This window comes from Mytilus californianus, unplaced genomic scaffold (genome assembly GCF_021869535.1).
Source record: "Mytilus californianus isolate M0D057914Y unplaced genomic scaffold, xbMytCali1.0.p SCAF_4, whole genome shotgun sequence".
NCBI classification, from domain to species: Eukaryota; Metazoa; Mollusca; class Bivalvia; order Mytilida; family Mytilidae; genus Mytilus; species Mytilus californianus.
In genome coordinates, this window is record NW_026262690.1 from 36,969,531 (window position 1) to 36,984,602 (window position 15,072).

At 33.1% G+C, this 15,072-nt stretch overlaps 1 protein-coding gene across 5 annotated transcripts; it reads left to right on the plus strand.

The window, feature by feature from the left end:
• The first annotated feature begins 1,218 nt into the window (after window positions 1-1,218).
• On the plus strand, window positions 1,219-14,548 carry LOC127737988 (ankyrin repeat domain-containing protein 34B-like). 5 transcript variants are annotated; one of them, XM_052248967.1, is made up of 2 exons: window positions 1,219-1,443; window positions 13,411-14,548. In XM_052248967.1, the coding sequence occupies exon 2, from the start codon at window positions 13,442-13,444 to the stop codon at window positions 14,450-14,452; it is 1,011 nt and encodes a 336-aa protein (XP_052104927.1). In that variant the 5' UTR covers window positions 1,219-1,443; window positions 13,411-13,441; the 3' UTR covers window positions 14,453-14,548. The 5 variants fall into 5 exon arrangements, with proteins under 5 accessions (XP_052104927.1, XP_052104928.1, XP_052104926.1 ...); XM_052248968.1 differs by lacking the exon at window positions 1,219-1,443 and adding an exon at window positions 3,103-3,216; XM_052248966.1 differs by lacking the exon at window positions 1,219-1,443 and adding an exon at window positions 3,104-3,295.
• Window positions 14,549-15,072: the final 524 nt, after the last annotated feature.

Sequence of the window (15,072 nt, forward strand, 5' to 3'; positions counted from 1 at the left end):
AATACTGTTATTACAAAAATATGGGCTGTTTTTAACAACGCAGTGCACATTCATCAGGTACTAGCATCATTAATTCATTCAAAATTACTAAAATCTTCACAATTTTAGCATTTGTGCTTATTTTTAGACGGTTTTTGTCTAAAATGGAAGTGGCCGCATTTGTGTTCAGTCTTGATATGTGAACTTATGTTGTATTTGTTGATGATACATAACATATAAAGGTTAAGACTGAACACGAATGCGGCCACTTCCGTTTTTGACAAAAAACATTTGAAAAGTGACGTTTTGTGGCATTTTTGATAGATTTTTCATATTTAAGCTTGATTTTAGGTGTCTAAAATGACCAAATCAATTCAAATCTTTAACATAAACTAATTGAATAGACCGAAGAAGACAAAAAAAGTCAAAAATCTTTCATCAGATGTACTTCAAATTTTAGGCCAAAATAAGCCCTTACCGGACCTTCTAGACATACCTAACGTTTTTGTTTCAAAAGATAAACACAAGCGGATTTTTGTAAAAACATTTGGAAAATCTTCTTTTTTTAAATATGCTCTAAATTTGTGTGACAATTCTTTGGAAATAATTCATTTTTATCAAAGTTTCATGATTTTAGAAAAAAACGGCATTTTTTGTTGTATATTTATCTAATTAAAAATAATCATAAGGTGATTTTTTCATATGCTCTAAATTTGTGTAACAATTCTTTGGAAATAATTCATTTTTATCAAAGTTTCATGATTTTAGAAAAAAAACGGCATATTTTGTTGAATCTAATTAAAAATAATCATAACGTGATTTTTTCATAAAAATTGGTACAAAGAATCTTCATACATAATCAAACCAAAAGTCATTTTAAAAAAGAAGGGTAATGTACTCGTTTTCAAGCTAATGATTAAAATCAGTCAAAAAATGCATCTTTTCCCGATATGTTACAGATTGACGTCGTGAAAAATAACATTTTACATTAGCAAAGCCATTACCTCCCCTGTAACTGTAACGTAAGCCCTTAAAAGGTATTCCTCCCTGAAGCTATATATTGTCTCCCCTGCTGTTCTTTTCCTGTACAAATTTTAATTTTATGCTCTTTTTACTAATTTAAAGTTCTCATTGTAAGGACTATAAAGAGGTATTACTACTATATAGAAATGCAATCTTTACAGACAAACAATATGATTATATTCATATATATTTGTAAAATCGTCTTTTAAAGTTTAAAAAAAATCGATGGGTAACGACGTTGTGTAAAATAGTCGCAACTTATTTTGCGAAGTAAACTTCAAAATGTGCTCAGTTCCAAGAAGTTTGATTATCTAGGACGTTTTATGAACTCCGTGAATAATTATTGGAACGCAAAATTGACAGTATAATATTGTGGATAATATGTCACTTTCCATAAACTTTGATTGTGCAGGAGACTTTTAATTCTCGTTTTCCATTTAGGTACGTTGTGGTATACATTTCTTTTTAACTTTTCTTTTAAAGTGTGATATAACATGTTTTTGTCTATAGGCGATTCTTTTGACAAAACAGCAATTTTTATAAGATTTCTTGTTTTTTGTAGTTCAGTTATTGACACTGAAATAATAGGCTTTGATAAATTGCCGAACTGAATACGTGTCTTCTGTTGCCTTTTCATTTACACATTATTTGTATTTGATAAAAATCGGGGGGAGACAAATAAACAGCTATGATCGCCCAACTATAAAGAACGGTTTTTAGATTCCCCCTAGAAATGCGAGGGCCCGTCATAAACTTGCAGTGAGATGAGCTTGTTTTTTTTTTGTTCCGTGTTGAAGTCCTCACTGTGACTTTGAGATGAAGAACAACAACAAAAGCGCAGTTCCTTTGCTTTTTTGTATGCATTTTACTGTGCATGAACTGATTTTGTGTCATGGATGGATACACCATATCCTTTGTTTTTCTTATCTAATATTACGCATGAGAAAATTGTTAATATTTACCTTGTTGTAACTTTCTTAGCATCTAAAATTCAATGTATAACTTGCCGTACAAAAACGCGGTCGTATTGACCTTTATTGTTTGCCCTTTAATAGGAAGTCCAGATCAAAGCAAGCCAAGTCGTTATAGAAAGTTGGAATTTGTCAGTTGACACATTTTGAATTATACAAAAATCTTAAGGTCAAGGAACAGTAAGTGGGCTATGTCACAGAATTTGACATACAACGTTGAATTATATATAAAAATCGAAAAAATAATGCCTTTATGTCTTTTATTTTCTGAAATATTATTGATTGAATTCTTTCATATAGATGAACATTTGTATAGAAAGCACATAAAATCGATGAAAAAAGTTCATAAATTTGTCTTAAAATCATCAAATCTCCAATTTCGATTACAAAGATTTTTCTTAAAAAACTATATTCTATGTTGTTGATACATAAATTTCGGTTTTAATAATATAAAATAATAATAGGGTTACCGTCTAATTTTAAGACAAGTTTAAGAACGTTTTTAGTCGTTTTTATGTGCTTTCTATACAAATGTTCACCTATATTGAAAGAATACAATCAGTAATATTTCAGAAAATAAAAGAGATAAATGCATTATTTTTTTGATTTTCTGTTAAAGTTCAACGAGCCAAAGTTGTATGCAAATTTTTAAGAAAATCTGTGACATAGCAATTTTAGTGTAACTTACCTTAACCTAAGCCTTATTTCACCCTTGACTAATTGATCTATAAACCTAAAGGAGTAAACTATACAACAACACACCAAATGGGTAACAATTCAGTAAATGTGAGTTAAATTTAGTAAAACAATAAATTTGTGACGAGTAATGTTAACATATAGGATGAAAATGATATTAAAATCAGACAATAAAGTGTTGGTCCAGTACATGTGCAGCAGCTTGAAAAATATTTGTTAATGTAACTAGGAGAGTGTTTTCATAACGATTTGGGCTACTTATTTAGCAACAGGATAATTCTATTGTATGAACAAGTCGGAAAGGAATCGTCAGTGTAAAAGTCAATACCGATTACTGTTATGAAAAAAATATTTAACAGTATACAAAAGATATTAAGTCTGATCCCGTCATCGGAAATATTTTCATTTAAATGTTCATTTAAAGAATGGTTTTCATAACAGTATATATCAATTTATTGCGGCCAATTTGAGAACCATATGGTCGGCTATAAGTGTGTAAATATTTGTTTTTTGAATATGAACTGTATTATACAATTACACTCTAACAGTAAGTAACACCATTTTGGGGTAATATATGTGATGATGGCATAATGGAATAACTATGCGAGAAAGAAGACAGTTTGTGGGTAAGCGGGCAGCTTTCTATTATTTAGTCCTGTTTACGTCAGAACTCGTGAAATTTGTTGAATAAAATGATTTTTTTTTTTATTTAATTGATAAAAATTTAATTGAAAAAATTTAATTTCAATTGCCAGTGTGTTTTTGTATAAGAAAATAGTATTCTACTCTTTCAGATGAATATACTATAGGGTGTCCCTATCATGTGCACTGTCATTTAGTGCTACTCTATTAAATGCTATGCGTGTCCTTATCATGGTTATTGTCATTTAGTGCTACTTTATTATAGTATATGCTATAGGGTGTCCCTATCATGAGTACTGTCATTTAGTGATACTTTATTATAGTATATGCTATAGGGTGTCCCTATCATGAGTACTGTCATTTAGTGCTACTCTATTATAGCATATGCTATAGGGTGTCCCTATCATGAGAACTGTCATTTAGTGCTACTCTATTATAGCATATGCTATAGGGTGTCCCTATCATGAGTACTGTCATTTAGTGCTACTCTATTATAGCATATGCTATAGGGTGTCCTATCATGAGAACTGTCATTTAGTGCTACTCTATTATAGTATATGCTATAAAGTGTCCCTATCATGAGTACTGTCATTTAGTGCTACTCTATAAATGCTATAGGATGTCCCTATCATGAGTACTGTCATTAAGTGCTCTTCTTACATTTATATGCTCTAGGATGTCATCTTTTATGAGTACTGCCATTTAGTGCTCCTCTAACTTATGGTTATACTCGAGGATGTCCTCTATTTTGGGCACTGTCATTAAGTGCTACTCTAACATATTTATATGCTCTAGGGTGTCATCTGTTATGTGCACTGTCATTTAGTGCTATTCTAACATATTTATATGCTCTAGGGTGTCATCTAATAGGTGCACTGTCTTTTTAAGCTACTTTGACACATTTATATGCTCTAGGGTGTCATCTGTTATGTGCAATGCCATTTAGCACTATTCCAACACATGGTTATACTCGAGGCTGTCCTTTATTTTGGGCACTGTCATTTAGTGCTTCTCTAACATATTTATATGCTCTAGGGTGTCATCTGTTATGTGCACTGTTATTTAGTGCTACTCTAACATATTTGTATGATCTAGGGTGTCATATATTATGTGCACTGTCATTTAGTGCTACTGTAACATATTCAAATGCTCTAGGATGTCATCTGTTATGTGCACTGTTATTTAGTGCTACTCTAACATATTTATATGCTCTATGTTGTCATCTGTTATGTGCTATGTCTTTTTAAGCTATTTTGACATGTGTTTATGCAATAGGGTGTTATCTATTATGAGCACTGTAATTTAGTGCTTGTCTAACATATGTTTATGCTCGAGGGTGTCATCTATTATGTGCACTGTCATTTAGTGCTACTCTTAAATATTTTGCTTTAGTGTCTCTATTATGTGCTCTGTCATTTAGGGCTACTCTTTTATGTTTTTGGTCGAGGATGTCCCCATTATGTGTACTGTATTTTAGTGCTACTCAACATATGTATATGCCCGAGGATGTCCCCATTATGTGTACTGTATTTTAGTGCTACTCAACATATGTATATGCCCGAGGATGTTCTCTGTTATATATGGGCACTGTTATTTAGTTCTACTTTTACATATGTACATGCTAGTGTGTGTCCTCCATTTTGAGTACTGTCATTTAGTGCTACTCTAACATTTGTATATGCTAGATACTTTATTCTCTAAAACCTTTTGACAAAGGTACAGTGAGGGAAACATAATCCAACAACCAAACAACCAAAAAACAATACAAAAAAATAGAAAAAAAAACAACAAAAAAAAAACAATAAAAAACAAAACAGAAATATGATATTAAGAAAAATTTAAAGATGGAAATAGATACACAATAAAATGTCCATTAACCAGGGGGGATTGGTTTTTGTCTCGCCTGCGACGAAAGTCGCAGAAAGTGAGACATGAGGATTGCTTTACCGGCGACAGCGTCAACAATTGTTAAGTTTTCTGCTTAAGTTAGTTTGATATGAACTACTTGTGATAGATCATTGATATTTAATATAAAGTTGCATTACTATCAGTACATATCAGTTTGACGACTATTTTGAGGCCCTGTTCCCTAGGTCATGGTCCAGGGACTTTGAATTAATTACCAATTTTCAATGTTAAGTTTTCTGCTTAAGTTAGTTTGATAGGACCTACTTGTGATAGATCAATGATATTTTGTATGAAGTCGCATTACTATCTGTACATATCAATTTGACGACTATTTTGAGGTCCTGCCCCCTAGGTCATGGTCGAGTGACTTTGAATTAATTAGCAATTTTCAATGTTAAGTTTTCTGCTTAATTCAGTTTGATAAGAACTACTTGTGATAGATCAATGATACTTTGTATAAAGTTGCATTACTATCAGTACATATCAGTTAGATGATTATTTTTAGGCCCTGCCCACAATATAATGGTCCAGCAACTGAACTAATAAACCATGTTGCTGTCCGTCAGATTGTCTTTTTCTGAATTTTATGCCGAAAGGCGAGGCATATCTCTGTGTCTACAGTTTATTTAATTTATCACTCTTAAATTTACAGTCGAGGGTGTCCTCTATTATGGGTATTGTCAGCATCGTCTTCTTTTACATATGGTTCTGATCTGTTGTAATAGTAATGACATTATGGTATACTCTTACATATGTGCGAGGTGACCTCTATTGTGGATAATGTCACTAGGCTCTATTCTTACATATGTGCGAGGTGACCTCTATTGTGGAAAATGTCACTAGGCTCTATTCTTACATATGTGCGAGGTGACCTCTATTGTGGAAAATGTCGCTAGGCTCTATTCTTACATATGTGCGAGGTGACCTCTATTGTGGATAATGTCACTAGGCTCTATTCTTACATATGTGCGAGGTGACCTCTATTGTGGATAATGTCACTAGGCTCTATTCTTACATATGTGCGAGGTGACCTCTATTGTGGAAAATGTCACTAGGCTCTATTCTTACATATGTGCGAGGTGACCTCTATTGAGGAAATGTCACTAGGCTCTATTCTTACATATGTGCGAGGTGACCTCTATTGTGGAAAATGTCACTAGGCTCTATTCTTACATATGTGCGAGGTGACCTCTATTGTGGATAATGTCACTTTGTTCTTTACTTGCATAATTATGTATAGAATGGAAGGCTCACATCTATTTAGGATACTGTCACTATATGTTCCTTTCGTACATGTGTACATTTTTTGTACATGCACCAGGATGTCCTCTATCGTAGGCACTATCACTATGTTCTGCTTCCACATATGTACTGGCTTCTTAAGATGCACATGAAGGGATGTGATTTAGGATTAACAAATTTAAATGAATTGGTAGCAAGCAATTCAAGTTCATCATAACATAACAGCCATTCGAATGAAATTCAGTCTTAGTATATATGTGAAAACATAGTTTATTTATTAGTTTAATGGTTATCGTGGTACCTGTCTGCCTTATTTGTTTTTTCGTTTATTTTTTTAGCACAAATCTGACCGTTGTTTTTCTCTTTAAAATTTATTTATGTTTTGTCATATTAGAGCCTTTTATAGCTTTCTATACGGTATGTAGGGGGTTTTGCCCATTTTTGAAGACTGTACGGTTAGCTACAGTTGTTTACACTTTCTTTTTGTGGTGTCTGGTGGACAGCGGTCTCAATGGCAAGCATACACAATCTCCTTACTTTGATTTTTTTATGCGTGTCTGCAAAAAAAGCAATTTTGTAAACTTTTTTTTATGTCAAATAATATGAGAAATATATTGCAGTAATGAGATCTTCTTCTCATTAGTAAATCAAAAGAACAAGTTTTAGCATGTGAAGTATTATGATTTGAAGATATAGAGATTTGACTTATGATATGGTTAAAATTTAAAGGAATATTATCTAATATAATTTTTGGAATAGATAATACTTCAAACCATCTAATTTTGGCAAGCAATTCATTTGCGCAAATTTTATGAGTAGAAAAAAAATAATAGATTAGAAAATGGCCAAACAATCGCCGCAAAGTCAACCAGAGAGGGCTAAAGCAAAAAATGCTTTAAAAATATTTTTTCCCTTGCTCGTCCATCAAAACAACATTGTTTTTCTTATGCCTCAATGACATTCGTATGGAAATTTTAGTTTGATACGTTTTTTTTTTAATTGAACATCCCAGTTCGTTATAAAAGTATGCATTGTTCCATCAATGTAAAGAATCAAACAAGATGTTGCACAGAAAGAGTACATGCAATGAGCTAACATGTGTTAACCAGTAATTAGACAAAGATTCCGATTTAGAATGATCTTGGTTAAATGAAGACTTTGAGTAATTTTATTCATTTTTCAGTATACGTATATGGAAAAGAAACTGCGCATCGATAGTAAACAAAGAAATAGTGATGACAACGTTTTTACGTTAATAATGTCATACAAATAGACAGTAAATCCAATTTTTTGGGGGTAAAAATATTGATTAAAAAATTTAAATCTGCTAACCGAGTCCCTGTGTAGAGGCCCTGTCCTTTACTTTGTTTTAGCAGAGTTACAGTTGGTTGAATCACGAACTATTATTTTGATTTTCAGTCATTTGTACCATTTTACTGGAATTTCCGAGAGAAATAAATGGCGAGGAAATTGCACTGTAAGGATAGAATAACATTAACGATACCAATTTTTCTGCACCAGATGCCCATTTCGACAATGAATGTCTCTTCGGTGATGAACATTATGATACGCTTTCGAATGGTGTATAATTAAGCCGTATACTATTATATGTAGGTGCACACTGTGTATCATCACCACCGGATATAGGTACCCTTGGCCTGAATCTCTGTTCATTGTCTAAGAAAAACTACATTACTGTACATATACCAGCGTATAGCTACCTGGGTACCTATATGATGGTATATATAAATAAGAAGATGTGGTATGAGTGCCAATGAGACAGCTATCCATCCAAGTCACAATGTGTAAAAAGTAAACAATTATAGGTCAAAGTACGGCCTTCAACACGGAGCCTTGGCTCACACCGAACAGTACAGTAATGTAGAGTATGTACAGTAATGTAGTTTTTCTTAGAGAATGCACAGAGAACCAGACCAAGGGTACCGGTGGTTCTGATACACAGTGGTGCATTTACAGAGAAATGTGTATGGTTAATGCCACTCCACTATTATATCGCATTCGAACCATTAAGTTATAAATAGTACTTAACATCTTATATCTATCAATAAAAAAAAATTTTTTTTTTTAATTCTTTTTAAATGATCTTCTGGAAATTAATTTTATTATCAGCGTATTTATATTCGTAAGAAAGTGCAGAACTCAACTAAAAAGATATTAAGTCATTCTTATATATAAAGCATGGGTATTTTCATTCTTTATTTTTTGCAAAAGAAAAGGTAAGTCTGGTAACCGGGTAAATGTCCCATGTCAAGAACCTCGTTAGTGGTTGTCTAAAGTGATATTCAGATTTGATTACTGTTTTGACTATAAGGAGAACTTGGTGTTGATGGCTGATCTTTGTTTCACATCTTTTAGAGACTCTGTACGATTTAGAGCTTGGCATATTGTATAGGCATCTGTCAAGACTAGATCTGTATTTGTTGTTGTGTTCCTCTCTCATTGACGTATGTATATCAAACACCTCCTTTTATTCACCCGATAATTCTCTTTTAAGCAAACACAATATTGACTATGTTTTTGTTTTAGATTACTCTTATTCACAATAAAAGAATTAAGTGATGAATTGAAGATTAATTACGTTACATATTCATTTGCATTATCTCTGAAGCTTGCTTAAGGGTCGTTTTTTTCATATATTTATGATATTTTTACACATAATAAACATACGAGAAATTAGTGGTGTCTTTCCCCTTCTTAAAAAAACTGGATCCGCCATTGATAAATTTTTGATCAAAATTCTATTTAAAAACAGATACACTTTATTTCGTTAGATCTTCTTAAAAAAACAAAAATCTGTTTTTCGATATTTCAGTCATGCAAGGTCAACTTATGGTAGACCTTCAAATTTTAAATCTACAGATTTTAATGATTGATAAGTTTTAATCGGATCAAATTATTATTGATAAACAAAAAGATTGACTAATGGTATTGTAAAAAGGCAAAATTCAATATTGGTCTGTAACCGGAACTATACAATGACATCATAGATAATCATGGTACCTATTAAACTTATTTATCCAGATAAATTGTTCTACCGAGATCGATACCAATAAAAGTTTAAATATTAATTAGTACATAACATCCTTTAAAATCGTTGGAAATAAACGACGGAAAAAGAAGGTAGGTTTATTTCTGTTTAAACGAAGAGTGATAATTGACGACGTTTTCTGAGAAAAAAAGATATTCTTTAATTTTTTATATATATTTTTTTTAATTGGAGTGAAAGTAGTGCATAATAAAAAAATTATTGAAAACACTAGTTTTCTTACTAATTGGAGGAGAACAAATATGTTGCACTCGATGAACCATGTCAAAAAGATGATACCTTAAATGACCATAACTACAGGTATTTTGTTAGTGCATTGATATTGATCTGACCTGTCCGTTACATGTTGCTGTGATAATTGTATTTACATATTTGATTAGAGGTTGCATTCATTGATTGAATCTTGGCGATGTATATGAAGTTTGCCATGCTGCTAAGTTATTCTCGATACTTAGTATGGTGACTTACATTTTGTCCTACTGCGTCAGGTAAGATGTCTTATCTTTATTTCCTTATAAAAAAAAATTTAAAAACTTCGACCACAAATAGTTGCCGTTACAGTGGCGTATAAGCGAACAGAAGTTTTACAAAAATGAACAAAACAATATTCGCGAAATCTCGCATTGACTACTTTCTGTTAGTCACAATGAAGCTTCCGTCTGATATTCCATAAATTCTAAAAAGAGTTAATGACTGTGTTTCATTTATATTGGTTTCCACACTAACATAACAACGCCAATGTTAATATTATAAAAGCAACAACAACAAAAAAACGTTTGATACAAAACACGTGTTTCTGGAATAACCTTCATCAGGTACTCTCTAAACCAAAAGCAAAGGACAGAACAGCCAAAACCGTCTGAGGATTATCGAATTAACTATGGAGACGGGGTCCATTTTACCATACAAATACAAATACTGCAATATGGAAACACAAGGTTTTGTTAACTTTAAGCTTACCAAGAAGATAATATCCGATTTTCCAGGCATTGTTTTTAATTGAGACAAACAACTTTTGTGAAAATATGAAATAGTATTTAAAATCAATGAACCAATTCATCGTCATCGACTACGACGACGGAAATCACATTCCATATGTCTCACCTTTATTACTAAATGAGAAAAATTGTCCTTCTTAAAAAATCGGTATCATTTTCACAAACAATTATATCAGGAGCCTCAGTGGTTGTCGTCGGTTCATGTCTGTCATATTTTTTTTCGTAAATTGTTTTGTTATAAATTAGGCCGTTAGTTTTCTCACCTTATTGTTCGCTGGCTTATTGTTCGCTAGCTTGAGTCTGGTTGAATTGTTTCATATTTTTTTTTATGTCGGGGCCTTTTATAGCCGACTATACAGTATGGGTTATTCTCATTATTGAAGGCCGTATAGTTGCCTATAATTGCTTACATCCACTTCATTTGAACTTTGGTGGATAGTTGTCTCATTGGCAATCAAACCACATCTCCTTCTTTTCATATATTCAATTTTGTTTTTCAGCACGTGTGCGTATTGTCTGCTACGCCGAATATGAAAAGAAAATGCACCTGCATTTTGATACAGTATTATTTGTTATTTAATCTTTAAAGAGAAAATTGTTTTTTCTAAATTTGATAATAAGATTAAAAAAATCATACTGTAAATAAGTATTATGAAGGATCATTTACTCTGAAAAACAAACAAGTGATTAGCAAAGAACCCGTTTAATACTTTCAAGGACATGTCAAAGTATCTTGTATAAAATGGTATACTCGTTTATAGTGTGATATCTTACAATCCGTTTTATATACAACATTGAATTTCGTCAAACACAACTACAATTAAATATTTTGTAAATTTCTATTTTTGAGCCATTAACAAAAATTTGAGTTCATAACTTGAAGAATAATTGAGCCTAGCAAGAACAATAAGATCATCTGTTAAGGAACTATTGACAATAAAAACTTGGCTGTTAAACTGGAAGTAAATTTTTCGTAATTTTTATCCAGAAAGTGATCTTTCACTAAAGGAAATATAAAAGTTATTGAACAAGTCGAAGAAATCAGGAAATGCATATACTTAAAGACAATAGACATTCATATAACCGGCTTCCACAATGTTTATGTCAAGTTTGGTCACTTCAGCTTAAAGGAGGCTTAAGTGCTTACGATGGACACTTAAATAGTGTCAAAAGATCACACGATTTCGACCTCATGATAAAAAATATTTTAAATTCATCAATATGAAGGGATGTTGGCCACATACCAATACATAAATAGGTAAACTTTGACGTAGATTGTTAAGATATGTCTTTGAAAACTTCACATTATCTAGTTGGAGAAGTAATATGAGGCCAAATGAAATGGGAGGAGGGAGAAGTAATATGAGGTCAAATGAAATGGGAGGTGGGAGAAGTAATATGAGGCCAAATAAAATGGGAGGCGGGAGAAGTAATATGAGGCCAAATGAAATGGGAGGTGGGAGAAGTCATATGAGGCCAACTGAAATGGGAGGCGGGAGAAGTTATATGAGGCCAAATGAAATGTGAGGCGGGAGAAGAAATATGAGGCCAAATGAAATGTGAGGTGGGAGAAGTAGTATGAGGCCAAATGAAATGGGAGGTGGGAGAAGTAATGATGAGGCCAAATGAAATAGGAGGTGGGAGAAGTAATATGAGGCCAAATAAAATGGGAGGCGGGAGAAGTAATATGAGGCCAAATGAAATGGGAGGTGGGAGAAGTAATATGAGGCCAACTGAAATGGGAGGCGGGAGACGTAATATGAGGCCAAATGAAATGGGAGGTGGGAGAAGTAATATGAGGCCAAATGAAATGGGAGGCGGGAGAAGTAATATGAAGCCAAATGAAATGGGAGGCGGGAGAAATAATATGAGGCCACATGAAATGGGAGGTGGGAGGACACTCCAGAAGCGAGAAGCCTTCTGACTTGTTTCTATAGACCAATTGTTCTGGGACGATAAGTGGATAAATATAATTTTCTGTCATGTCCTCTTCCCTGGAATGGCCTGTTATTCGTTAACCTGTAGTAAAAGCATATGCCAATAGGAAAGCAAACTCCCACTGATCAATATTATCCCTATGATCTCACCGTCTCTCTCCCTTTCAATTTTAGTATAGATTTTGCATTTATCTACGTCAGGAATTGATTTTTAGTATTGAAAATACCCTCTTGTTGATAACTTTAAATAATTTGCATTAAAATGTCCCATTGAGATGTTTGTTTATTATTGTATTTAAGAAATCTGCTAGATCTATTAAAAAAAAGTTAAAAATAAAAAATTGATTTTTCATACATAAATTATTTAAATACTAGTATAGTAATTAGAGATGTTCTCGAAACTATAATAATACACACATGAAAAAAATCAAATTTGATATGCGTCCAACTTCTACAAATGTCCCGTAATTCAATCAGTTTAAAATCCTGATTATCATTCAGCTTAAGTAATAATTATATGAGCAAACATTTCATTTGCGACATCATTGTCATATCTGAAGCTAAACACGAAAACGTTGTTAAACAGACTGTGAAAAGAAGACATGTTGGTTGTCAGCTAAGTAAAATTTGGACGAAACGAAGATCGATAAGAGTATTTATTCTTTAAATTTATAGGAAGCTTCAAGTAGTTTAAGTTTAGAATCGAACTTCTGGAGAGGTTTGGATTAGAACAAATCAATGTTTTATTTCTAGAAATACATCAGAAATTGATTGACTTGGAATCTTATGCATCTTAAAAACACGTGTCATAAGCACGTAAAAAACAGTACACATCACGTTTTTTTTTTTTTATTTTCAAGACTTTTCCAAGATATTTCAATAATAGTCTGAAGAAGTCACGTGCTCATTGTAAACGAAAAGAAATATTATACCTTGATGTTTTTCAGATAACTCCAAATTAATAACAACATTGTTGATATGGAAGACGAAGAACAAGAAAAACTATTCCATCTCATTCAAAATGGAAACATAAGGAAACTTACAAACTATTTCAATGAAGATACGGACATAAATATTGACTTTGACGATGTCTCGGGGAAGACACTTCTAATGTGCGCCGTGTGCTATGACGGAAAGGACGACATCAGAACACATATGGTTAGAACGTTGTTACGTCACGGTTGTGAAGTCAATAGACAAGATATTTATGGTCGCACAGCACTGATGTATTCATGTATGGACACAGGAAGTGAGGACGTTACTAGATTGCTGACAAAGAAAGGAAATTGTGATCCTAATGTTCAAGATAATAATCTTAATACTGCGCTTATGCACGCAGTCCTTGCCTCGAATCACGCAGCTGTATATATTCTTGTTACTTCGTCAGCAACGCGGTCAACAATTAATCTGGATATACAGAATGACCAGGGCCTTACTTCTTTAGAACTAGCAATTAAATTAAAAATGGGAGAATGTTGCAAAGTGCTCGTACAAAACGGATGTGTAGATATGAAACATACAAAGGATTTAAAAGGACTAAGAATTCTTTTGGGAAAAGAGATTGACTATAATGGTAGAGAACACAGCTTTGTGCGTAATGAATTTCAGACGTTGTCTTTGCCAAAGTCTACAGGAAGATCTTCCACTTCTTCGACGTTATCCTCATCATCGTCACCTCGAAGATGTTCCAACCCAACTCCCGATCTCGTACGGCAAACCGCAAGTAATTCTTTCGCAGAAGATCCGCCACGAAGTGCAAGATCGGATTACAGTACTATTAACCGAACGCACCAAACATACGACATTAGTTGGGTAGGTAGTCCAAGAAAATTACGGCGTGCCTTAACTCCTCTGTTTAAAGACAATGCACGCATAGTGGAAGATGAAGAAGACCAAGATATATTCAGATATCGCACGAGACTTCCCAGTATTCCAAGTGGGAAAAGACTTTGTACGGTCCATTCTGCATCTGATTTAACTACACAATGATACAGTAACGCTTCTGGGTGATTTTTTTATTAACAATAAAATACATACAATGATAATAATATGGTTCAAACTACACAATAATAATAAATGATATTACCAAAAAAGATTACAGTTTATCGAATGGCCACTGTCCATAGAAAGATAGTATTCACCAGGATTTTGCATTGCAATGATTGATATATGGTTAGTGTCATTCATTTGAATTACAGCGTGCCTAACTGATCTCAACCAGGAGCGGATCCAGCCATTTTGAAAAGGGGGGTGGGTGTTTCCAACCCCCGGAATACCACGAAACGTTCATATAATTAAAAAAAAATCGAAAAATAGGGAAGATTCCACCCCGGAACACCCACCCCCAGGATCCGCCAATTTTAACTGTGTTTATTCTGTGTTAAAGACTTTTAAAATCTTTTAAAAGTCATAATTACTTCTGTCAAGAAGTATAACGTTCCATTTTTATAAGTAATCTGATTCGTTCTAATGCTTCGGGAAAACGACCATTTTAGAGTTATGTGCAGTTCCTATACTGATTGTTATGGAATGTTCTTTTATGTACCAGTGATATAGATTGATAGGGGTTGAGATATATAAAACAACTATTCAACCACAATTTCCGTTAA